At 40.0% G+C, this 24,286-nt stretch overlaps 2 protein-coding genes across 6 annotated transcripts in view; one reads left to right on the forward strand and one right to left on the reverse strand.

Annotated features, from left to right (window-relative positions):
- Window positions 1-31: 31 nt before the first annotated feature.
- cd7al (cd7 antigen-like) lies at window positions 32-12,660 on the forward strand. Of its 2 annotated transcripts, none has more exons than XM_067580065.1 (5): window positions 32-887; window positions 8,734-9,087; window positions 9,912-10,289; window positions 11,473-11,573; window positions 12,036-12,660. In XM_067580065.1, the coding sequence occupies exons 1-5, from the start codon at window positions 881-883 to the stop codon at window positions 12,234-12,236; spliced, it is 1,041 nt and encodes a 346-aa protein (XP_067436166.1). In that variant the 5' UTR covers window positions 32-880; the 3' UTR covers window positions 12,237-12,660. The 2 variants fall into 2 exon arrangements, with proteins under 2 accessions (XP_067436166.1, XP_067436155.1); XM_067580054.1 differs by lacking the exon at window positions 32-887 and adding an exon at window positions 7,965-8,313.
- A 1,440-nt stretch (window positions 12,661-14,100) lies between these two features.
- The window catches only part of tnrc6c2 (trinucleotide repeat containing adaptor 6C2), a 55,180-nt gene continuing 44,994 nt past the window's right edge, over window positions 14,101-24,286 (reverse strand). For 3 of the 4 annotated variants that reach the window (XM_067579995.1, XM_067579982.1, XM_067580005.1), the window contains 6 exons: window positions 23,838-23,987; window positions 23,509-23,625; window positions 22,744-22,959; window positions 21,656-21,729; window positions 21,208-21,347; window positions 14,101-20,565 (listed from right to left, as the gene is read on the reverse strand). In XM_067579995.1, the coding sequence (XP_067436096.1) occupies window positions 20,223-20,565; window positions 21,208-21,347; window positions 21,656-21,729; window positions 22,744-22,959; window positions 23,509-23,625; window positions 23,838-23,987 (1,040 nt within the window). In that variant the 3' untranslated portion in view covers window positions 14,101-20,222. The remainder of the gene's footprint in view (window positions 20,566-21,207; window positions 21,348-21,655; window positions 21,730-22,743; window positions 22,960-23,508; window positions 23,626-23,837; window positions 23,988-24,286) is intronic. The other variant, XM_067579989.1, reaches the window with a different exon arrangement.

The following is a 24,286-nucleotide window of genomic DNA, read 5'->3' on the forward strand; positions in this document are numbered from 1 at the left end:
TATCAGCTATTTTAACACCAAGTTTGCCATCATTTGACCACTTTACATTGTATATGTCTTAATAAAAGACTTTATTAAAGTACAAAATGCTTTATATTAGTTCCAGAATACAGATTTAGTGTGCTTTAAATCTTTTTGAATGACCTGTGTTAAACTGAGATGGCCAACTTCTGGTTCCAAATACTGCATGACATGACTCATGAAAGAAGTGCACATTCAAATTCTGATACTTCAAATGAAAGAGACCAAATTGAATCCTGACTCATTAACTTTTTTTTTTTTTTTTCTGTGTATATACTCAAACATGCATGAATGGTATAATGTTAATATTGTTCATATGTCAGTGTCATGCCCCCCATAATGCACTACATGGGGTAAACAAAATAACGCCCAACAATACAGACGCTCTGCAGGAAATGAAGTTTGTTTGTTGTTCTAATAGGTGTTGACTCTAATTTTAAAGTCACGCCTTTTTTTAATTTTAAACTTGCGCTTTAAACCACAGCATCAAAAATATAACTGTAAATACGTCTAGTGATCTCCAGAGACTGAGCTTTGACAGATTGGTATTTTACCGCAGTGCTAATTTGTATTGCTGGGTGGTTTTGAGTTTGTCCGTCCTTTCTATTCTTTCTATTCCGTTGTCTGCAAGCATCCTGTTTTGGAGATTGCTGTACAAAAATGCAGACAGCAGCAAACTAAGGCTGATTTTGTCTTCAGGGCTGTAATGCATAAACATGGTGGCGGGTAAAGCTCTAGCAGTATTTCAGTGTGGCACAAGTTTTTTCCCCTCTGCTTATATCACTTACTGCTTTGTATTTGTTTTTGTTGTCTGTAGCCCATCCATCAGCTTTTCAGCCTTAAAACCCACTCAGCTGGCATGACAGGTCAGTTAAACTCAGTAAGTACATGATGTTTATTATAGTGTGGGTCTGTCCTGTACAACTGGATGATAGGCCTTGTATTACATGATGTATTGTGTTTTTAAAATTCAGAAGCAACCAGTGGCATGCTTCTTCAGTTTTACTAATGAAAAGGTACAGAAAGAAATGTGGAATTTTGATGGTTTTGTCCTGTCTGGTATGAAATGGATCAACATGGTGAGTAGTCAGCGATGGGCTCGTTTGGTGGTTCTTCATGTCAAAAGGTCAGGTCACCCAAAGGAGACACATCTACTTCACACACACATCTCTAGAGGCATCGAGCCAAGCACATGAAATAAGACTGAGTTGAATGGACTTTAATTTCTGGTGCTCACAGGAAAAAAAAAAAACATTTTAAAAATTGAACTGCAACATTATTTCCCAGCAACTGTGTTCCTGTTAGTGGAGTCATCAGTAGATCACACAGTCAACAGGTTTACATTGGGATAGTTTAAGTGGTTCCAGTGAAAATCTGTAAAACAACATAGAGGTAGAAATTTTTTCTTTTTTTTTAATGTAATTTTTCAATTCATCAAGCACCACAAACACGTCAGTTTACCTCAGTTGTATTACTGTAGCTGCAGAAACATTAAACTTATAATAAATATAACCAAAACCACAACTGCCAGCAAGTTTTTATTTATTTATTTTTTTAATTTGGGTGAACTGACTCTTAAAGTAAAAGCTCAGAAGAGTTGGCAACAACATGTACTTAAGTTTCAAAAGTCAAAGCTCTCAAGCATGAGATGACCTTTCATGGTGACCTTTAAACAGGTGTTAAAGTTCTCAGGCACCAAGACTGACTGAAGGCAGAGAGCAGTTTTAAATCCGTATAATACTTCATTCAATACATTATACACGTTTCCTCCTGGACAACAGTTCAGGCTCACACATCTTTTCTTGCTTTTAAATGTTTAACCAAGTAGAAACTTTGATAGAAGCCAAATTGCCAAGAGCTGTGAAGAACTGCTGAAAGACTTTAACACTTTTCAAACTTTCTTTTTTCTGGACCAGATGTATTTTTAATTTATACATCTGTAAATGAATACAAGCTGTCTCTATAAAGATACAAAAAGTAGCTTGACATTTACTGGAATGAAAATGTGACGCATCACAATGTTAAATCAATGTTTTATTTAATGAAATAAAGTAGCTTAATTGCATCATTTTGCTGCAACGTGTTTTTCTTCAAATTTGAGGTGAAGTCACGTGAATCTCAGACACGTTTTAAGTGTTTGTGTGGATATTCACGAACCAGTGCACCACCAAGCGGCATATGGCAGAAAATGCGGACCCCTTATTAAATATCAGCCGTTAGATATTCACAGTCTGATGAATCTGTCATTATCTACAGGATATACTTGATTATGAGAAGACGCCAATAACAAGTATGAAGCCTGATTAAAGTAATTATAGATGATTCTCATCACTTCCAGGGAGCTAAATAATAGAAAATTCAATCATTGGTCATTTTTACGGGACTTGTGCCTCAGTTTAAGTGAAGCTGCTGCAGCTGTTAATATCAGATTATATAATGTCCTCCTATAACAACCTGCGGGAGCTGAAGCCATGTGAGGGATTGTTATTTAAAACACGTTTCCTGCATTTCTACACCAGCTAACCTCTAGTCTAGATTAGTTAGATTGATGGTGCTATGAAAAGCAGGAATGCATCAAGAACAATAATTATAATTGGGTGGATCAGGACAGGAAATGATTATTAGAAGAACAGCTGTTTCATATTTGAAATGATATTCATAAAAACATGTAGCCTAAAATGTTCCAATGTGCCATCCTCAAGGTTAAACAAGGACAAGCAATTTATATAAATTAATTATTTGTATAATTAAACCTGATTAAACAATGTTAAACCTGAGAGTTGCTATTCTCAATACTCACAAGGCGTCTTCAAAGTCGAACAGTTGCAACAAAGTAAACATTTGGATGAATGAAACGACCTCACACTGGTTCTAGTGGGAACTATTAGCACCACTAGATGATGTAGTTGGAATATTATACAATATTATCATAACTTCAAAAACAGATTATTTTAACCTGCATTATCTCAAATCAAGGACTATTTTAATGCTCAACTCAGAGGGTGATTTTTGCTCCTCGAGAGTTAAAAGAGCCATTTCAGTTGAGGACTAGAGCTGACTTCCTCTTAGATGAAACTTGTATGAGAGAATAATCATCATAATGAAAGCACAGCGCAGAGCAGCCGGATGAGAGATCTTTACACAGAGTGATGGGTCATCACATTTAAAAATAATTCCATTCAAAGTCTGACTTAAAGTGAAACTTAAGCGGGGCGTCTAAACAAGCTACTTTCCACCGCAGAACATTTAATTCAGAAACTTTGGCGCTGTGAGGAAAAGCTCTGCTCTGCTCTGCTCTCTCTCTCTCTCTCTCTCTCTCTCTCTCTCTCTCTCTCTCTCTCTCTGACTGAACCAACTCAAAGGGTTGCTTTGAATGATCATTGATATAGGCTGCTTAAACATAATCACCTGATAACGGAGACTGTATGATGATAAGTTTATTTTTAAAAAGACAAAAAGTGGGGTAGCAAAACCATAACTGTGCCCCCCCCTGATGAATCACGGGGATGTATTGGCTCCACTTGCTCAGGCGTTTATTACTCGTGTTATAACTGATAATGACTTTAGTACCATAAAATGAGTAACTGAAAATATGAGTTCCAAAAGTTTATTAAATTACAATTTTCTATCTTTCTGTATTTATGAATAGGATTATATATTATATATATATATATATATATATATATATATATATATATATATATATATATATATATTGTATTTATTTTTATACTTAATGATCATCTTGCATTACATCAAATAAGCTTTATAAAATACTAAATGGGAAATGCACTTGCATATGTTGACTGTATGTTTCTGCCTCTTGTGGTCTATTTGCATGCACTACCAGGATTTAGTTTTAAAGATAAATTTGCGGTTAGAAGCAAGAGTGAGGGCGGACGTGTTAATTCATCACTAGTTTCAGACTTCATCAAAGCATGGAAGTTAATGAGCCCATATTATACCCCTCTCCCAGTTTAATGTTTTCATTTTTTTTGGGTCTATTTAGAAACATTTGCATGTTTTTATGGTCAAAAATCACCAAGTTACAACTGAACAAGCTGTGGATGCAAACCTTCATGTGATCGGGATGCAAATAAACACGTGCATCATTTCCGTTTGCAAAGACAAAATTGGTTTTTAACCGTGTACCTTCTGTCCAAATGTGTGATCGACGTGTTTGATAACAGGATAATCAATAAACTATGGATTATGTCTCCACACTGAGAGACGCTGCGCGCATTTACGCACGAGGCACAGCGGTATAACTTCATTGATTATTTAAATCTCCGACACGCCGACAGGATCTAATGTTAATTAATATTCTGTGTTCTTCTACACATCCATCACACACACAGTCCAGGTTCGTACTGTTTGGTGTACAGCAGCCGTCCTCCTGATAAATCCATTACGTCGAGCAGCGCAGTAAAACTAAAAACTGTCGTTATTAACTTGACAGGACAGAGGAAACTATCCAGCAACGTTTAGCTTTCTGAAATGTTTTTCAGACGGACGAGGGAAAAGTTATTTTCTGGTTTTGGTTTTATTTCTATTCCACTTGTCGATTTGATGAGGAAAATGGGTCAGAGGAACGATAAAACAGGAAAAAACGGGAGATGAGTTGCGTTCTTTTAATTCACACTTAATTCACAGACGGGAAAACAACATAATGCATTTGTTTATCCTGTTATCAAGCAAGTTGAACGCTGCTTCGGACCAGGACGCAGTAATGCACTTCCCGCGCCTGTCTGCAGGAATATAGAGGACGTCAGTAGAGTAGGCGGTCCTTCACACTACTACTACACACATGCAGCCCAGACTTCCTCCTAATGTGGTCTGATTAATCCGACCTCTTGTCGCATTTTTTTTACAGTCTCTGGTCTCACTCCGCCTGAAGCGGTCTGTCTGGTGTCTGCTCACTGTCCTTCTCTTCTGATTGGCTGACTGTTTTCTGAGTGACGCACGCCCAGGCCAACCACAGGTTACAGACTGTAGCCCAGCCTGTAGCTACGTAAAAGAGGGCTCTGGTTAAAACTCACTTGTAAATTGGGATGGATATGCTTGGAGTTTGTTTAACTGATTGGTTTCATCAGGCTTCATTGATAAATATAATTGGGTATCATCTGCATAACAATGAAAATTTATGGAGTGTTTCCTAATAATATTACCTAAAGGAAGCATATACAAGGTGAATAGTATTGGTCCAAGTCCAGAACCTTGTGGAACTCCGTGTCTAACTTTTGCCTTCATGGAGGTTTCATCATTAACAAACTGAAATCGGTCTGATAAATAGGACTGAAGCCAGCTTAATGCAGTTCCTTTAATGCCAGTTAAATGTTCCAGTCTCTGTAATAGGATGTGATGGTCAATTGTGTCGCATGCGGCACTAAGATCTAACAGAACAAGTATGGAGTCGAATCCTTTGTCCGATGCAGTTAGGAGGTCATTTGTGACTTTCACCAGTGATGTCTCTGTGCTATGATGCCTCTAAATCCTGACTGAAAATCCTCAAATAAACTGTTGTTATGTAGAAAGTCACATAACTTTGATTAGAGGCTGCTTTCTCAAGGATCTTAGAGAGAAATGGAAGGTTAGATATAGGTCTATAATTGGCTAAAATGCCTGAATCAAGAGTAGGCTTCTTCAGAAGAGGTTTAATTACAGCTACTTTAAAAGACTGCAGTTCATAACCTGTTACTAAAGACAGATAATATCTATTGAAGAAGCGCTAACTAAGGGTAAAGCTTCCTTAAGCAGCCTGGTTGGGATGAGGTCTAATGCGAACATAAATACAGCAAAACCTAGTAGAGACTCTCACACTGAGCTGAAATGAAACGAGTGCACATTATTTAGGTAAATAACATAAATAAACATAGGGGCGGGCTGCTCCTCCAAAGCAAACACTGAGTGCGTAGTTGTGACATCACAACCTTAAGGAAGTTCAAACAGCTCGTTTCAAGGCACAGCTTCTGAATACTGGCTGAGCATTTTGATACTTTCACAGTATTTATATTGCATCTTCCTGCTTTATAATAAAAAAGAAATGAAAATCTCCTTTTCTATAATATTTCTCCTTAAAGTTTCAGGAATGCATTAATCAGCAGCCACTGGCTGATATGTAAAAGTGATTGAATGCATTTTAAAGAGAAGACACTCGAGCTGAAGCCTCTTGAAACACCTTTAAACGTAGCTTAGTCACCTAGCACCCAGTAAACAGTTACTGAAAACAACCTGTTAGACACTGTGGTTTCCTGTTGGCCAAACAGTGCATTGTTTATGAAACCGCTGATTTGCACCTACGAGTGCGAAACTATTTTTTATTTTCTTGACATTTCTTATTCAGCGTTTAAATTGTGCTGCAGTGAACAGGGTTAAAGTGCATTGAACTCTCCACCAATCAGTGATGATGCCTCTTGGAACAACAACTTGTTGTTGGAAAAACAGATCAAGTCTCAAGTTCAAGGGAAAATCAAACTCATGTCACAAGTCTTGAAAAACAAAGTCAAGATGCAAGTCTTTTTATGTCTCTCAAATCAGAGACGTTTGAACATTTTCCCTTCAAAACCGTGTAAAAGGATAGCTTAACATTTTTTTTACTTCTGTCTATGTTGTCTGAATATCTGAACAGCCTTTAATAGTTAGTTTCATAGCTGAGATCAGGTCCCTAACACTAAACCCTTTTTCATGCAAAGGCCTAATAATCAAATACTGAAATTGTAAAGCTATGCAATTTATTTTTTTATGTCATCAAGTCAACACATGAGACTTGAATGTTCTTGCTTCAAAGTCTCAAGTCAAGTTTTGGAGCAGTCAAACCTCATGTTCAATTTTTGTGAATTAAGTTAGACTCAAGTGCATAAAAAGGAGCCTTCAGTCAGCAGGCTTTTTATGGAGTTTCCATTCTGATCGGTGCGCGAATACGTTCACACTATTTATATAGCACCTAGACCTGCTTTATAATAATAATAAAAAAAACTGGCAGATGTGTAAAAGTGATTGAGAACACCCTCGAGCTGCAGCCTCTGGAAACACCATCACAGTAGTAGCGCTCAAAAAAGTAAAATCTGACACGAGCTAGATACTAAAATAAACATTTCACATGTGACCTCTATCCTCTTCTGTAGTAAACAGTTAGTGGAAACTAACTGTTGACGTTGTGGTTTCCTGTTGGCCAAACAGTACATGAAGCCACAGGCTTGCACTTTATCAGTACGAAACTATATTTAAGCGTCTAAATTTAAGACAAATTTTAATTTTTATTTCTTCTTCTGCATTCAAATTGTGCCACAGTCCCACGCACAATTAAAGTGCGTGGGACTCTCCACCAGTCAGTGATGACGCCTCTTGAAAGAGTGTTTTCAATCACTTTTCTTAATTTACGTATGTGGGAGTTCAAATCAAGTCTCAGGGTCAAGGTCATGTCTTGAAAAACGATTTCCAAGTCAAAATGCAAGTCTCAAATCAAAAACTACTGATACATCTTTTTTTTACTCCTGTCTATGTTGTCTGAATATCTTAACAGTCTTTAATAGTTAGTTTCATAGCTGAGAGCTGAGATCAGGTCCTTTTTCATGTACAGGCCTAATAAAATGCAGCTCATTTTTTTATCTAATAAAGTCAACTTCAAAAGACTCGAATGTTCTTGTTTCTAAGTCTTACGTCAAGTCTCGGAGCGGTCAAGCCTCAAGTTCAATTTTTGTGAATTAAGTCACACAAGTGCATAATATCTTTTCATAGGAGCCTTCAGTCAGAAGGCCTTTTATGGAGTTTCCTTTGTGTCCAGTGTTGCAAATAATCATCACAACACAGACACATCCTGTATCGGGCATCATCACGTCCTCCAGGATACGCAAAACTTTTTTGTCTGTGGAAAAATTTGTCAGAATTTTTTTTAAAAAAGGAGTAAATTAAGCTAACTGAGCAATTGTGCAGCCAGTCCTCGATAGATGCTTCTTAATTTGATCTTTCGTGACCTTTTTGTCTCTGCATGGTTATATTTATATATAACCATATATTTTTTTACTAAATCGCCTGAGAAGGAACGTTCATCTGATCCATCATGAAGCCGCTTCCTCTTCGCATTGAGGTTTAAGGCGCTCCACCCTCCCTCCAACCCTCTTGGTTTCATTTGCAGTGAAGGAAATGTTTGACATCAGTTGTGTGCTGTCATGGTTTACATCACTGACCTCCCTCAGGATCTTAATTAGCGTCTTTATAACAGAACAATAATGATGAGTGGAGTCCAGTACCTGGCCTGTCTGTGGACTCTGCTCATTGCACAGAGCGGGTTTGGTAAGATTTATCCTGTCAGGGGTTTTGATCATTTGCTGTCTTGTTTCAGTGTGAATTGCGGGACTCAACGGGAGTCAATTTCTTCTACTGGGGGGTGGACAAAATAACAGAAACACCTCACAATGCATAAGAATATTTGTGAAATTTGTAATCTTTTATTGAGGGACCATCAGATCAGTTCTGGCGGTGTTGCTGCTGTTTTGTTCTTCTCAAAGTTATTGTGGGAAATCATTACAGAATATGATTTTAAAAAATGCTAACATGAAGTTAGATGAAATATTATAATTTACATACTGGATTTATAATATTTTTTTTTGCATTAAAGCAGAATAATCTAAAATAGAAAGCTCCTCTTCTTTTTAAGACATGTATAATCTCTTTCTTCAATAACTGTCTCACTCTTTTCTCCTTTTTTTCAAGTACGCAGTGAGATTCAGTTCATCAAGAAGGATGAAGGAGATTCTGTGCTCTTTCCCTGTGCGACTGAGCAGAGAAACCCACCGCCGTTCGGCGTCTACCTGAAGCGCAGCTGGTTGAATCATAGTGACATACTGTTCAAACACACCGGGGAAGAGTTCACTGTGGGCAACGATCAAGACAAAAACCGCACCAGTGTGAAGGGGGACCCGAGCAGCCACTCAGTGGAAGTGATCATCTCTAAGCTGACAGTCAGGGACACAGACCGCTACTACTGTGAATTTGTGGTGGAAAACCCTTCTTCTGAAGACGAGCGAGTGAAGGGAAAGACTGAATTCTTCCTTCTCGTTGGTGCTGGTGAGTGTTTTTTGTTTCTTTTTTTTTTTGTTTTTTGTTCCACACACTTTTCACTTGTTTTTCAGCCGCAGGCGGTTGACAATCTGAGTGGGTGTTTGGTGCTTTTGCTTCCTCGGCACTAGTGCACCTACTAAACACCACTTCTAATAAGGCATATTTTATAAGAGATTACATATATGCAGTTGAAAATGTTGTTATTGAGTTAGATTTGAACATTGGTGGGTCTTGCTGAGCTAAAAATAAAAAGCATATCATGCTAGAGAAGGATTTATACCAACAAAATGGATTTTTCACAACCTGGCAACCTAAAAGTTCCCTTTATCAATAACATGTTACTGACAAATAGTTTATAAATCATTCATCAACATGAATAAATAAACAAATAAAGCTTTACTGCTTCTATATAAACTATGCCTTATTAAAAACGGTGTGATGAGTCTGTTTTTTCTTTGGGAGCTGTTTCAAACAACAGAATGAAACAGTTAACGTGGTCTCTCAGCAGTTCCTGAAGTATCGTCGACAGTTTAACTGCAAACAGAGCAGATCATCTGATCCTCGTCTGTCCTCGTTTGACACACATTTGCCGATGAGTCACTCGCTGCCACTGTCAATTATTCTTTGTTTAAGCATTGTCAGTTGTCAGAGTAGTTTGGCCATAAATTACTTCATTTGTGTCAGTTCTACTGCTTAAAGTAACATCTTTGATGAAGCTCAGGACAGATCCAGTGATTGGCTGCCAGTGATGATGTCACTGTATACCCTTCACATCAGCCCAAACACACCTGAGGTCATATTCTAAGTTTTATTCCCTTTCCCTTCCGGAGATTTGTCCGGGTCAGTCGACAGAGGGCGGTTAGAGACATGTGCTGGGGGCTCTGTGGTGCTCCCCTGCCTCCCTGAGCAGGAGGGCTTGGCCGTGGAGGGGGTGAGTCTGAAGCGGCAGAGGGGCCGGGCGCCCGTGGAGGTGCTGTACCACTCAAAGCGGCACCACACCAGCAACGGGCCCCCGACCTCATCCCAGTTCCCCGCTGAGAGATTCCACCTGACCTCGGCGCCCGGCCCCAGCGGCATCACCTACAACCTCACCCTGCAGCAGCTGCAGCCAGAGGACAGCGGCCGGTACAGCTGCCAGCTGCTCCAGCATGGCAACCCTGACAGCAGCACCAGTCTAGGGAGACAAGTGTTCTTTGTTTCTGTGCAAGGTGGGTCAAATCACAGCGGGGCTCGATCATCACCAGGTCACTCAGACTAACTTCTTTTTTTTTGTTCCCCTAACTCTTGAAAATGAGAATACCATTTATTTTCATTATAACTTTTTTTTGCTCTGTTGTTGCACCTGTGCGTTTCCTTCAGATTAGCCTTCACACACTAACACAACTACTACTTATAATATTAATAATGGCAATAAATCTACATTATTATTATTATTGCTGTGTGTGATTTCTTTTCAAATGATTTGTATTTAGTTGATTTAGGTTTTGTGGGACACTCACAGGCTCTTAAACACATGCAAAAGATGTTCAGTTTCACAATAGAAAAGTTCCCTTATTTCATTACTTGTATGTCTGAACACAACTAGCAACACCAAACAACAGCAGACATCAATAACAGATGAAATTCATATTTTTCTCCTACTTCATTTGAATCTTATAAATGTATGAAGTAAAATGAACAATAATCAATCAAAGGTGCCAGACTGCAGGATGTGATGTATACATATCGATACTGAACATCTATTCAAATCTCATGTTAGTAACAATAAAAATGTACACATGTTTTTGTGTGTGGTTTGTACATGAATCAACTACTTCAGAGTAGTGGAATGAACTCAGCAGCGAAAAGTGAAAATTGAAATAGTGAAATGAAAAGTCTAGCGGAGTCATTTATAGATGCAGATTGTCTTCACTCACGGTTGAAGGCCCAAAGACTTCAAATGTATAATTTAGGTTTGAACTCTGTGACTCACTTTATGTAAATTCTATAGAGAGTCTCGTGTTTGAGGTGAAAAAGAGTATCTTTCATTTCCACTGAGCCAAACAGCCTCCGATGATATCAGACCAATCAGACACACCGTTTGATGATAACCGCCGTAATTCTTGTAAAGTTTGCAGTGTTTATCGGTTAACCTTTACCTTATGCAAAACCTTCTTAAATTCCTCCTTCAAACTGTAGCTGAACTAGGAAGGAAGCTTGGCTCAGCGGTTTCTGCAATGCCACAGGACCTGTCTTACTGGAGATGTCTTAACCACTAACAGTCGTCTGACTGCTTGTTTTCAAGCTCATGCAACATATTTGCATAGTTGAGCATCATGACGGGAAAGCACTGCAAAGCAGGGAAGTTGAATTATGTTCAATAACGACGCTTGTCTTTGCTTCTTCATACAGGAGGTCAGTGCAGCTGCTCCGGCTCCTCCACTCTGTTCTATGTTCTGTCCTCAGCCGTGGTCGCCCTCCTCCTCCTCCTTGGATTTGTGGGGATTTATCTAGTAAGTCAAATTGTAACTCATAAAGTGCTGTTCTGACATAACGTACAGGAAAAGGGTAAAGGGAAAGGAGATATTACTGATGTGTGAGGCGGCTGTCACGAACAGCACCTGCTTGTCAAGAAGTTCCTCTACAGCTGACCACAAAACCACAGAGCTTTCATAACTTCTCGCTGCCAGTTGTCAGCATGTTTTTTCAAATTCAATGAGGAAGGCAGTAAAACCCCTGTTCTTTTTCTTTTTAGTTTAGTTTTAATTAGATGATGTGTACTCAGTTTTATAGTATTTTTTTTTTTCAAGTGACAGTAGAACCACGTCATAGTGAGGATTAGATTCGGTTAAGACTTCCAATCAAGGCTGCTGCCTTGACAGAAAGTCACTCACTCTGATTTTAACACAGGAAATGAAGCGTGCACTATCTGTTGCCTCCACTGATTTGTTTTTCGTCCTGTCTGTGACTATCAGTGCAAAACACGACGGAGTGTCAGGTCACACCCTCAGGCTCCCATCTACGAGGAGATGGCTGGTGTGAAGCCTCGAAAATTTCCCCCCCGCCATCTGGAGGATAAGGAACATGAGAACCGAAACTGCATTGTGAAGAAATCTTGCTCTGATAACCACTATGAGAGCCCCAGCGGGGCCCTCTTCCCCAGGAGAGAGTCTTAGAGATGAATTATCGCTGGCATGATGAACTAGAGAAACTTATCAATTCAGCTGCCTGAAACTCACTGGAATGAACTCTGACTACAATATCTGCTCTGATAAACAGCTCAAATTCTCCTCAAGAGTATTTTTCTTATCTCATGATGTTGGATTGTTGCTAGTTTGAAAGAATGCTTGTATTTTTGCATTTCCTTTGCAGAGCCTTTGTAAATGTTTTTGGCTGCCATTGTGATATGGACAAAATCTTCCATCTGAGCATATGGAAAATTGAGTAATTGTTAACGGGCCAATTCAGCTAATCAATCAAATTAAAGATGGAGTTTTTGTATAAAGAAAGTTTACAGTTCTCACCAAAACCTGTTGGTCTTGAAGGGCTAACCAACATGTTGAATGCATTAAAGTCCTCATTAAATATTTGCAACATTGATTATTGGAATGTTTTTTTACATCCATGTTTGCTAGCTGCTAGCCATCTCTACTCTAACTGCTTTTTTGGCACATTTCTTGACATTATCACCACTAACTAGATGGAATCACACTTCTACACAAGATACCAACAAAACAAGCTCCTCTTTAAAACATCGCGCCGTGGTGTCAAAAACTCCACAGGGTACCTTTAAATACCCTTATCACATATACATATCAATATTTCCACAATATAGTCCTGCTCATCGATGTGCAACATTGATCACAGTGGCCAAAACAAGCAAGTGATAATAACCAGATGACAAATTCAGATCACCCACCCCCAATATCCTGTATATTAAATATTAACTTGTTTCTACTGCAGTTATATTCACCATGCATTCAAACAATACAGTTACCTTAAATCACAGCTGAAGCTTATGTGGAGCCCATTTAAAAAAATAAAAAGGAAAAGAGGACAAGACAACCAGTAACAGCCAAGAAAATTTGTAATTTATTAATATAGTCCGAAAGAAGCTCCATAATTCATGGAAACATTTTTTTCCGGTGCATGTCCTTAACAATCACATTCTATGAGGAGAAAAAAGAACAACATTAAAAGCCACAACTTTGTATTTCAGTTACAGACATTTTTCCTTAATGTTTTTTTTTTTCAAAGTAAAGAGAAAGGCAAAGGCAAAGGACCCCCCCATTCCCCCACCCTCCCTCCTCCCCTTTAAAAAAAAAACAGCCAGCCTTAAAAGTCATGGGCTTTTTTTTTTTTCAGTACTACCCACAGTGCTTTAGCAGAAGGATAAGCGCTCATTGGTTAAGGATTACACAGCATGGCGACGCAATGTAAAATTTTGCTAAAATATTAGATGACGATGATAATAAGGAGGAGGAGGAGGAGGGGTAGGAAGGAAGTAAGAGTGGAGGAAATTTGAGCAAGAGACAAAAACAAGAACAACCCTACATCAAACCCTGAACCCCAGAGTCTAGTCGACGAGCGGCGAGGCTCGGACTCTTCCCTCCCACTTGTGCATAGATCATGATCCTTTAAAAACCAGCTTTATTCCTCCACTTCTAACCTGCCTCTGAAAACCTTTTTGATAAACATGTCGAGAAAATCTCTCAGCTATTGAAATACCTGTCACAGGAACAGACATGTGAACAGACAGGAGAGATGATTTGAAACAAAAAACACGAACATCTTGCACGATGCTCCTGAACGACGACAGGATGGAAACTTAAAAAAGTCAAAACATACAAATGCATTTTCTGTCGCTGTCGTCTTCGACAGTCAAACCATTGATCAGTTTAAATGTAAAGCAATTTCTACTTAGATTTCACATGTAAAGCACTCCACTTTTTTCAAAGTTGATTCTCAGTCTTATTTGGTAAATATGTAACTTGCTACGAACATTTTTCTTTTGTTGTCTTAAACAAATGGCACTCTATATTCTGTTAAACTCATAACCTTCAGTGCTTGCTTGGAGTTTAATTGTTTTCAGTTGTTGTTGTTTTTTTTGTTTTTTTATTGTTTTTTTCTTTTCTTCCCCCCCCACCCCCCCTCCCCCACACACAAACATTAAACCTAGAAATGATGGAGTTGGTATCTGGAACCCTGGCCTTCCTGAGACAAAATCCACATCTTTTTATGAGTGTGCAAGATAGTGAGCAAACTGCGTCGCTTGCAGAAAAAACACAAAAAATCACAAATCAATACATACAGAGATAGTCTGTCGACACGGAAAGAGAAATTAAAAACTGAAATATGACAACACTGATCAATCCCAGAGTTCTGAAAGTAGCATAAATCTTCATTTTGCAAGATTTTCATGTCCATATTTGATGGAAGATGATTTTTTTTTTTTGTTTTTTTTTTTAACATTCCTGTTATAAATTCCTATTTCCTTGAACTTCAGACAAATGAAATGCTTGTAAACGACAGGTGGCTTTTTGCAAAACAAGAACAGAAAAGATAGGCACCTCTGAAATGAGTCTTGTAACAAACTCACCTCCCACACTTGATCCCTTTCCATTTCTCCATGAAGTTAACATCGGGATTACTAGTCCTTCTACAGCTATCTATGGCCAACAGTTCTTTCTTTTTTTTTTTTTACCCCTTTTTTTTGTTTTTTAGTTTTTTTTTTGCTACTTTTGTACTTTTTTGATTTTTTTTTCATCTTTTTTTTTGTATAATCGGAACAAAATGGTGCAATACTCAATGATAATCCTTGTATTGGATTATTCCACAATAAAAGCCACTATAAGGTAGATAAACTTTTTACAGATAGAATGAAAAAAAAAAAAAAAAATCCATTAAGTCCTTGAGTAAACATGTACACATGAATTGTCACCATCTCCCCTCCGTACTTAGACTCGTTTCTCTACGATTAGCTGAGTGAGGGGTAGAAGACACTCAGTGCAACGTTAGAAGATAATAATGTCTATCAGAATAGTTTTTGACAGAACAACAACAACAAAAAAAAAAAGATAAAAACAGACACAAAATAGAACATACTGAGTGGAACATAACAGCAGGCCATGTGCCCTGTACACACACAGTTTCTTGCGCACACATTCATACATACATCTGACTTTCAAGCACACATCTAAGATGACTTTTGCATTTTTTTTTTTCAAAGATTTTGTATTTGTAACTTAATGCAATACATTTTTGATATTCTCTAAAAGCCCCTAAGTGTACCTGTCAGATAGAGAGAACAAAAAAAAAAAAAAAAAAAAGAATTACTGACTTCACATTTCGTTATTGGCGCTCCATGATTCAAGTATTTATGTTCAATATTTTGTTTTTGTTTTGATATGTTTGTGATTTTTTTTTCTTTTTCTTATCAACTGGGTAAATATGCATCAAACCAGGTGATTCAGGTTGGGCTTTTAGATGGGCTAATTAACAAATACACATATGTACAGTACAAGCACTTCAGAGTACTGTAATATGTCATCGAAACCAAAAACGTGCATATCCAACTCCGTATGAGAAAGACGTCGCTTTCAATCAATCAAGTATCAGTTTACATCCGACCCAAATTCTTTCCTTCGTATCACTTATTTGCGGGGAAAATACATATTGCTCATTTTCAGGTGTGTTAAACCAAGACCTTTCAAACAAAAATGAAAAGTTTCAGAGGTTACGATCCAAGAAGTCTGAAGAGGTGATACCACACGCCGTTCCTTCCAGTATATATATATATATGTAGTGTGTACATATATACTGCTATCTAGAACAGAGCTGTAGAGAGGAGAGCCTCTCGATGCTGGTGCAGCATGGGAAACCCCCTTCACTGTCAGGGTTCTCCAGTTAGTACAGGATGCTGGGAGGTCCTCGGCTATTGGGTCTGTCTGAGCTTGGATCAAGGCAGTTACAGAAACAGGCAATAGTGATTTTTGCTTGTGTGCTGCAGGACTGCAAGTCCTGAAAGGTAGCCTTTTCCCGTTTTCTTGTTTTAAAACATTTTTTTAAACTTTTTTTTTTTTTGTTTGTTTGTTTTTAAGACTTTGTACCTCTTGAAATGTGCCCCCCCTCCCCCCCCCTTCCTGCTGATGCAGAGTGAGGAGAGTGAGGCTGATACAGTGGGCCCAAGCCATCTGGGTCTGTGGAAATGTACAGTTCAGTGGGCCCGCTTTGAGCAGGACACAAACATAAAAACAAGATAAATACAGCATCCACAAAAAAGGCACCCCGGCTACCAGTCTACTCCTTTAGATGGTGGTAGTAGAGGCTGACGACCGGAGACGTTTCAGCTAGAAGTGCAGAGCTTTAACATATTATAGATCTTTTTTTTTTTTTTTTCATTTAGATTTTTTAAGCATTTTTAAGATTTTTATGTCAAACTTCATAAAAATGACGTTAAAATGCGATTTCATTTTTGGTTTTAAAAAAATATGTACCCGGGATTACCCATCATCAACTGTGCACTGTAGCAAACTGGAACCCCCAACTGAGTAAAGATTTTCTCCTTAGTGTGGGGCGTTCCCCACAAAAGCATTAAAAAAAAAAAATCTCAGTCATTGAAGGGTGTGATGCTGCCGCCCATTTGTTTGATCCCTCCTGTCCCCCGCTGCACCCTCCGCAAAGGTTATCAAAGCTCCTCCGGACAGGGAACAGAAGTGCTCTCTATAAAGATACAGTATGACACAGCAAATTTATATTGGCACATTACATTGGCATCTTTTACATGCAATAATGGGCCCCCGAAAACAGTAACGATAGGCCACCTTTGGAGAAAAGGATTCAATACCAGCCTTTTCCCTTCCAATTAGGATTAAGTTTCGAGGCATGAGGTCTGTACATATTGTTGCGCAGATGGCCTTTAAATTTAAGACTACGCTCTCACAGTAGAAAGGACAGATACGGAGAGCTGCATCTCATACTTGGTATCATCAACTCCCCTACCCTGAGATCAAGCTGGACAAAAGTGTCTTCAGCGCAGAGAGAAAGGCCGACCTTTAATAAAGTGTTTGGACTCGAGTACGTGACAGTGTTCTGGTGGCTTAGCCTGACTTTACAGAAACGGCGGCCGTTCTGAAGTGCCGACAGGAGTGCACGGGAGACAAGTGTTAGGGTTTGCCAAGCTCTGGGAGGAGTGCTCGTTCCCGAGTCAGGTTTGGCGTGCTGTAAAGGGCCCCAGCCTCTAGTCTTTTGCATAGAAACAGATACAAGGGCCTGTTGGTGCCTGGTCAGGGGAGGGCTACTGGGTCTGGTTGAGGTGGAGGAGAGGAGGAGGAGGAGGTTATAGCATAGCAGCTAGGCAAAGGGCAAGGGGGGACAGCCTGCGGGCAGGCGGAGCAGCTTGGAGCGACAAACACCCACACCCACGTCTGAGACACCCTATTTTTACACATCTCAAGATACTACCTGGAAGTACTACAGAATACTGTCAAACACAAAAGCATGATCAGTTAAAAACAAATAGACAATCAATAACGGTCTGTAGTATTGATCCTTGTTTTGCATTCAATACACAGGATGAACATACAGAGGCACCTCTGACCAAAGTGTTTCTGCATATGAACAGTGAAGGGCTAGTTCAGCAGCCAGTAATTTGTAGACCACTGCATGTAGACAAAAATAACAATATAACACATTGAAAAAAAAAAATCAAGTCAAATGATCTTTTCAAAAAAATAAAAAGTACAACTGGCAAAAATTCCAGAAATATGACTATTACATCTTCCAGCTAAAGTGATCTTTGTGTCAAAGAACTGAGAGATGGGGGAGAGGGCAGGACGACGGCAGGGTCGAGTGGTGGCGGGGCCCCCCCCCACGTTGGAGATGCCGTGTGTGGCGGAGAACCGTGATTGGCCAGTCTCGGAGGAGCCGCTTTCTTTGCCAGACTGAAGGGAGGGTCGAGTGGAGCCCAGGAGGAAGTGCTGCGCTGTGGGGCTGCCGCGTTGACACCCAGAGGACCACAGCAGAGAGGCACTCAGTGGACACTCCCCCTCCCCACCCCACTCCGACTCACCCACCGACTGACTGACTGACTGACTGACTGGCTGGCTGGCTGGCTGGCTGGCTGGCTGGCAGGCTGGCAGGCTGGCAGGCCAGCGGGTGTCAGAGACAGCTGACATTGCAAGTCTAGTGCCTCCAAACAGAACAAGGCTAAACATTTGGAGTAACAGTGATATTCACTTTGATATTGTTCAAAGAAGGAAAAAAAAAAAAAATTCTTGGACTGCAGTTTTTCCCCCAAAGTCCAACGGTACATTTCAGTTTTGTTTCCCTTCATCCTGCTACCAGAGGAACAACGCCAGACACATTTCCGAGGAATAGATACAGTACATAAAAGAGCAGTATTTTTTTTTTTTTTTTGTCGTTTTCAATGTTTTTGCTGCTCCTTTTTTTTGATTTATTGGATTGCAGTTGAAGCAATTTGCTCTTCATAAGTGCTATGATAAAACCCTTTGAATTTTTAAAAGTCTTAGTCTCTTCTGTTTGTACAGTACCAAGCGCAAGGAACACTCGTAGGTCTACTGCATTAGGAAAAACCCCTCTTATTTGGTATTGTGCCAGATACCCAGAACCATCCAATCCCACTGTGGATTCAGTTTCTGTTGGGTGTGGCTGTGGCACGCAGAGAGGAAGTGTGCATTGTTATGTACCCAGTGTCACTTTGAAGTACAAGATTGCTGCATGCACAGTTCAACAGCTGCTTCTTCCTCTTTGCTGAGTTTTCCCAACAGTTTCAAGGGAATTGGTGGCCTGGAGGGAATCCAAGTTTTGAAAAGGGGGGTAAGGTTTTTTTTTTTTTTGAAGTTCCAAAGTCTTTTTTGTTGCGATCAGCAACAATCAAAAACAGAAAAATCCAAAAACAAAAAGAGAATCCAGCTCCGGTGGACATCGAGTATGGACGGAAGAAAGATCTATGGTGTATATTGCACAATGTAACTGTCACATGAAGGTGAAATTGTGTTCTTTTACTTTTTCCTCAGAAAACTGGCTGACCATACAGACTGCTGGGCTTCATAACAAATCGGACAATAGAAAATTCGACAAAGCACCAGTTAACGACTGGGTTCCATGTTGAAGGTGACCAGAAGGATCTGGGCTTGCAGACGTCAATGATTAGGTGCCACCGTGCACACATATAACTCGTGTACGAAACGGAGACACGCAGCCAGGTTGACAAGATAATCTTCTCTCAGCTTATGTTGTGATAGATATCAAAAAATGCGCTTGGATCTAGACCTACAAAAAAGAACATTTAACAGCTGTGTCAATCCCTTTGAGAAGACATATTAAAATAATTAAGCTGATGATTGGTAGGGCCAGTCACGTGGCCAGGCCTTCTTACTGCCCAGTGACAGAGTTGGTCACCAGTCGTGTCCTGTACCACTTGCTGGCTCAGAGGTTAAACTGTGCAAGATTTCAGCTATTTCTTCAGTTACAAAACAAACTAAAAAAGGCGGCTTGGGAAGGACCTGGGCCAGAGAGCACTTAAGGCTAATATTAGTGCTGAGAAACAAACATTAACATAACTAGTAAAGGTCTTTGAACCACATCATTGGCCATGGACATGCTGGGAATGGTCGTTTTAAGTCTTATTTTGGGATGATTCTTTTTTTTTTTCTTGGAGGGAAAAGGAAAGTCTCAGATGGCAGCTTTGATTGCTTCTCTTAAAAACACTTCACACAAAATGTCATGTATACTTATGGAAAAACTAAAAAACACTTAAAAGGTTTCTTTGTGTTGTGTCTCGTTTTAGTTTGTTTTATATGATGCATTTCAAAAATACCAAAAGGAATAAAAACTTGCTTTTTTTTTTCTTTCCAAAAAAGGTAAACCTAACAAAAAAAAGGTAAAACAGAAGGACTGGAGTCTGCAGTCTGTGTGGTGGGGACCCCGGCCTTCTGATTCACAATTCACAGTTCAAAACAGTTCAAATTGATACTGATTATCGCCACATGATTTGCTTGGGTTTTGCTCCTGTTCATATTGAATTTTTTTTTTTTCCGTTAAGTTTTTTTTTTTTTTTTCCCCTCCATCCCACCCTCCACCGATGGCTTACATGACACGGTGGCGGCAGGTTTGGTTGGTTAGTGTATTGTGGCATCATCCTACATGGACTCCCCACTCAGCAGATCTCCAGGCAGCAGGGTGTTAATGGGGGTGGGGCTCCCGATCACGCGGGCGTCTTCTCCGCTCGGTGGTCCCCACAGGCTGGAGTACTGGGGCACCCCTCCCCACAGCAGGTCGCCTCCGCTGGCCTTTCCTCCGCTGCTGCTCCACTGGCCAATTGAGTGGGACTGCGCTGCCCCGCCCATCCGGTTTTGATTGGTTCCTGGGTTGGCCTGCCAACTAGTGGTGTTCGCCCCTAGCGACTGGCCTTGTGCAAAGAAGCGGTTCACCTCCTCCTCGCCGGCAAACTCCGCCAGGATGGTGGTGTTTCCAAGCACACACCTTACAAAGACAGGAAGACAAAAAAGCAGTCAGGAAACAGTTTTTGTTCTGATTGTTTTTCATTTGAAGGTCGTTTAAATTCTTCTTTTTAAGCAAAGGGTAGATGTTTAGGGGGGCTGTTTTTTTCCTGTACTGCTGTAACCACATTTCGTTCTGCTGATCATGAAAAATATGTCAAATATCTTGCATTTTGTTTCCATGACGACCAGCTGCAGTGGCTGCCACTATTAGCAAAAACAAAAATAAGGAACAACTCTTAGACACAGCAAATGTGCCTCCGGAGAAACTTGGCACTGGTATTTCCCTAATTTCATGGTGATTATTACAACATTCACTGTAATATTACAATACAGCTGACTACAGCATGACTACCTGCCTCCTTTTCCATGTGACTGGTCAGATACTGAAATAGCTTTGTACTCATTTGAAATGCTTTACTGCTCTCAGACGGGGAAAACACCGACTAGAAACCAGGAACACAGGGTTTCTCCCCGAGTGTTCCCCATTTCCTTCCTGTCTAATAGCTGCTTCACTTTAATCTAAGATGTGAAGCAACAAGCAAGAATTTGAAAACAAATGTCCTCAATTTTTTAGTTTGCTAAGCCCACTTTGGTTGATGTAAGAATCTGTGCTGAGGCTTACATGTGCAGAGACTTCTGGGCCTTGGCGGCTTCGTCCTTGGAGCTGTAGCGCACCACGGCGTTCCCCTGGGTCAGGTTGAGGTGGAATGTGATCAGGGGGCCGTGCTGCATGCACAGGGTCCGCAGAGTTGAACCATCAATCTGCAGTAAAAGAACATAAAAGTGAAAAAAAGTTGCAATTACAACTGATATCTGAGTTTATTCATCTATTTTACACTGTAAATGTAGTCACTATTTATTTCTCTCACTCATTCCATTATTGTCTGCATTTCTTTTTTCAGTATTATAGGACTCCTGTTTTTTAATCTCACTTATCATTTGAATTTATGTTTTGTATCACATTTTGAGTATGCTTCCTCTAAGCCATCAGACAAATCCACTGTTTTTTTTTTTTTAATCTTTGAATTAATGAATCATATTTACATGCTGACTTGAGCAGGAGTACGTACCTGTGGGGTGAGATTCCTCAGCACCAGCCAGCTGCTGGTCCTGTTGGAGTTGTCAGTACTCCAGGTGGTTCCCTCTGTAACAGAAATGTAGACACAATATACATTTTATATATATTCTGTATATACAAACAACACGATATTAACTTAAAAGTGGTTTACTGGAAACAAGTAACCATTTTTAATGATAAAATGCTGTCAGTGTGTTCATTTTCTGCTATTTTGTCACTATCAGTGATTCCTTTGACATTAGTGGAAAAGCAAACACACGACACAGAGCTTTGACAGCTTTTCTCTTCAAAAGCTTTATGTACAAAGGAAATATGCAGCAAACTCATTTCAAGTAACAACACCTTAAGAATACAGTTTAAATGGAAACTGTTGTCTTCAAAATGTGTTTGTGTTGATTCTTTTTAAGCCGCTGTCTTGGTTTTTTCGAGAGGGCTGTGCAGCTCTGCGTCAATGTGTTAAACTTAAAAAAAAAAAAAAAAAGTGACACCTTCCTCAGACTGTGAACTATTTCCACACACATTTCTTGTCTACGCAACTAACAAAAGACGTTCCTCTTCGATCTACATAAACCCGATGTCAAAATAAGGTCACGTGTACCATGTTTACCACAGAGCCAGTAAACCTCAAGATGTCAGTTGGGTGTGTTTACCCGGGCCTTAAATAGTGAGCTAGAAGAGGCAGCTGTGAACTATGCTACGCTTATGCATTTTCTGCTTTCTGTATCACTTTGATGAACGTTACCTTTGATAAGACATTGTTTGTTGATTTATACGTAAACAACAGAATTTGTATATCGCTTTAAATTTTGCAATCTGAGAAAAAGTCTTAGCAGCAGCATCATCATGCTTCTTTCTTCAATAGTTAATGGACTAAAGACTGGAATGATGTTCATATATGATAAGAAGTCATTTAGCAAAGTTTCCATGTAGGCTGACACAAAATGATGCAAACAGTTTTTGGTTGTTGTGTCTGAAGGAACGGTGCGTGAGTTTGTGACTGAGATTGTTTCAAGTGAGCACCGTCAGATGCTTCTAATAAAAATGAAATGAGAACATTGTGGCTTATAGGAGAGTGCTCACCAGAGGAGTAGGAGCCACTCCAGCCTTGGGCCAGGCCCAGCGAGTTGCCACCCCAGGTGGAAGAGGGCTTGGTGTTGGTGAGGCCTGGTGGGGGTCGGGAAGGGGCCGTGGTGCTGCGCGGCCCCTGTGGGACTTTCCATAGCTCGTGGGAGAGAGAGGCTTGGCTCTGGGAAATAGGCCCTGGAGACCAGGTGGACTTCATGTCAGACAGTTTACCTTCACATGGAGAGAAGATGGGAGATAGAACATCGAGTTACAGATGAAGATGTAATGTTACAACTAAGGCTTTAAGATGGGAGACTAAAGTAAAGTCCCTGTTGAGTCCCTTTATCTTTTTGTAAAAGCAAAAAATATGTAATAAACAGTGTCTACATATTTTACAAACTCACATTACAAATGACCTTCATAAATTCTGAATTCTTTGTGAATTCTTGTCATAAGACGCACACACAGGGTGTGTACTGATGTCATGACCAGCAGGGGTGAGGCTTGTTTTTTCGTGGTTTGGGTAAAAGAGCACAGATGGTTGAGGGTCACATTCAGGTGAGGTAACTGTCTTAGTATCAGAAAGAGTGTTGTCTAAAAACACTGAGGGAACAAGTTTAGGTGTGACTTGGAGCGAGAAGGGTCACAAAAACAGGTCAGGGTTTGGGTAAGGTTTAGGATAAGTAGGAGCCCAAGACAACGTGGTGTCAGGGCTCCCTTTTCTGTGAGGATAGGTTTGACAGGTCCACACATAGAGGGTAGATACTCCGGTTCGTGTACCTGAGCTGTCTCCATCAGAGGACGACAGACTGAAAGAGTTAGAGTAACCACTGACAGGCCAGTCACTGCTGGTTGAAGGCAGAGAGCCGTTCTGAAGAGAAGGAGCTGGGGAAGAGGCTATATGGTCGTAGAGGTAACAGTGTTGTTGCCGGGGACAAAGAGAAAAAACAAACAAGTCACTTCATGTAAGCATCAGTACCAGAAAAAGATTCGGGCCTGTGGTGTAACGGAGAACATGGACCAGCTTGTGTAGGTGGAGAAATGACGCAGCATGTTTTTTGTGTATGATTGATTACTGGGTGTTTTAAATATATATTTCCTGTTCATACCTCCATTCCTGTCCCTCAGCAGGTATCGGTTAACGTCATGGATGTTGGTGTTGATGGTGGGACCGCTGGGGACGCTGCCAGGGGTCATGTTGGGGTCATTCTCAGGGTCGATGTTCTGAAGGCCCTTCCATGGCACACCTGGGCAGAATTCTGAGGAAGTGAAATTAAGCGCTGAATGAAGCGTTATTTTAACAACAAGATCAGATATCGGAAAAAAGATTCTCATCTGTTCTAACAAGTCACACAAGCCTCTAAGCCACAGCTTCCTTCATAGTTATTCTTAAACTGATGCAAATGCTGCAGGACATATTCCGTGAATTCATCAGTTCCTTTGGCCTCTACTACTTAAAAGCTTTCATGGTGTATTTAAAATGTCAGACGGAAACCAAGACAACAGATCTGATCTGTGGAGGGAACTGCTAATACTAAAACTAAAACCAAAAAACAGA

Source organism: Thunnus thynnus, chromosome 3 (genome assembly GCF_963924715.1).
Source record: "Thunnus thynnus chromosome 3, fThuThy2.1, whole genome shotgun sequence".
In the NCBI taxonomy this organism is placed as follows: domain Eukaryota; kingdom Metazoa; phylum Chordata; class Actinopteri; order Scombriformes; family Scombridae; genus Thunnus; species Thunnus thynnus.

Coding starts and splice junctions, on each gene's coding strand:
- cd7al (XM_067580054.1), top strand. CDS start 8,250: ATGATGAGTGGAGTCCAGTACCTGGCCTGTCTGTGGACTCTGCTCATT. Junction 9,088..9,911: donor CTTCCTTCTCGTTGGTGCTG/GTGAGTGTTTTT, acceptor TCCCTTCCGGAG/ATTTGTCCGGGTCAGTCGAC. Junction 11,574..12,035: donor GATTTGTGGGGATTTATCTA/GTAAGTCAAATT, acceptor TGTGACTATCAG/TGCAAAACACGACGGAGTGT.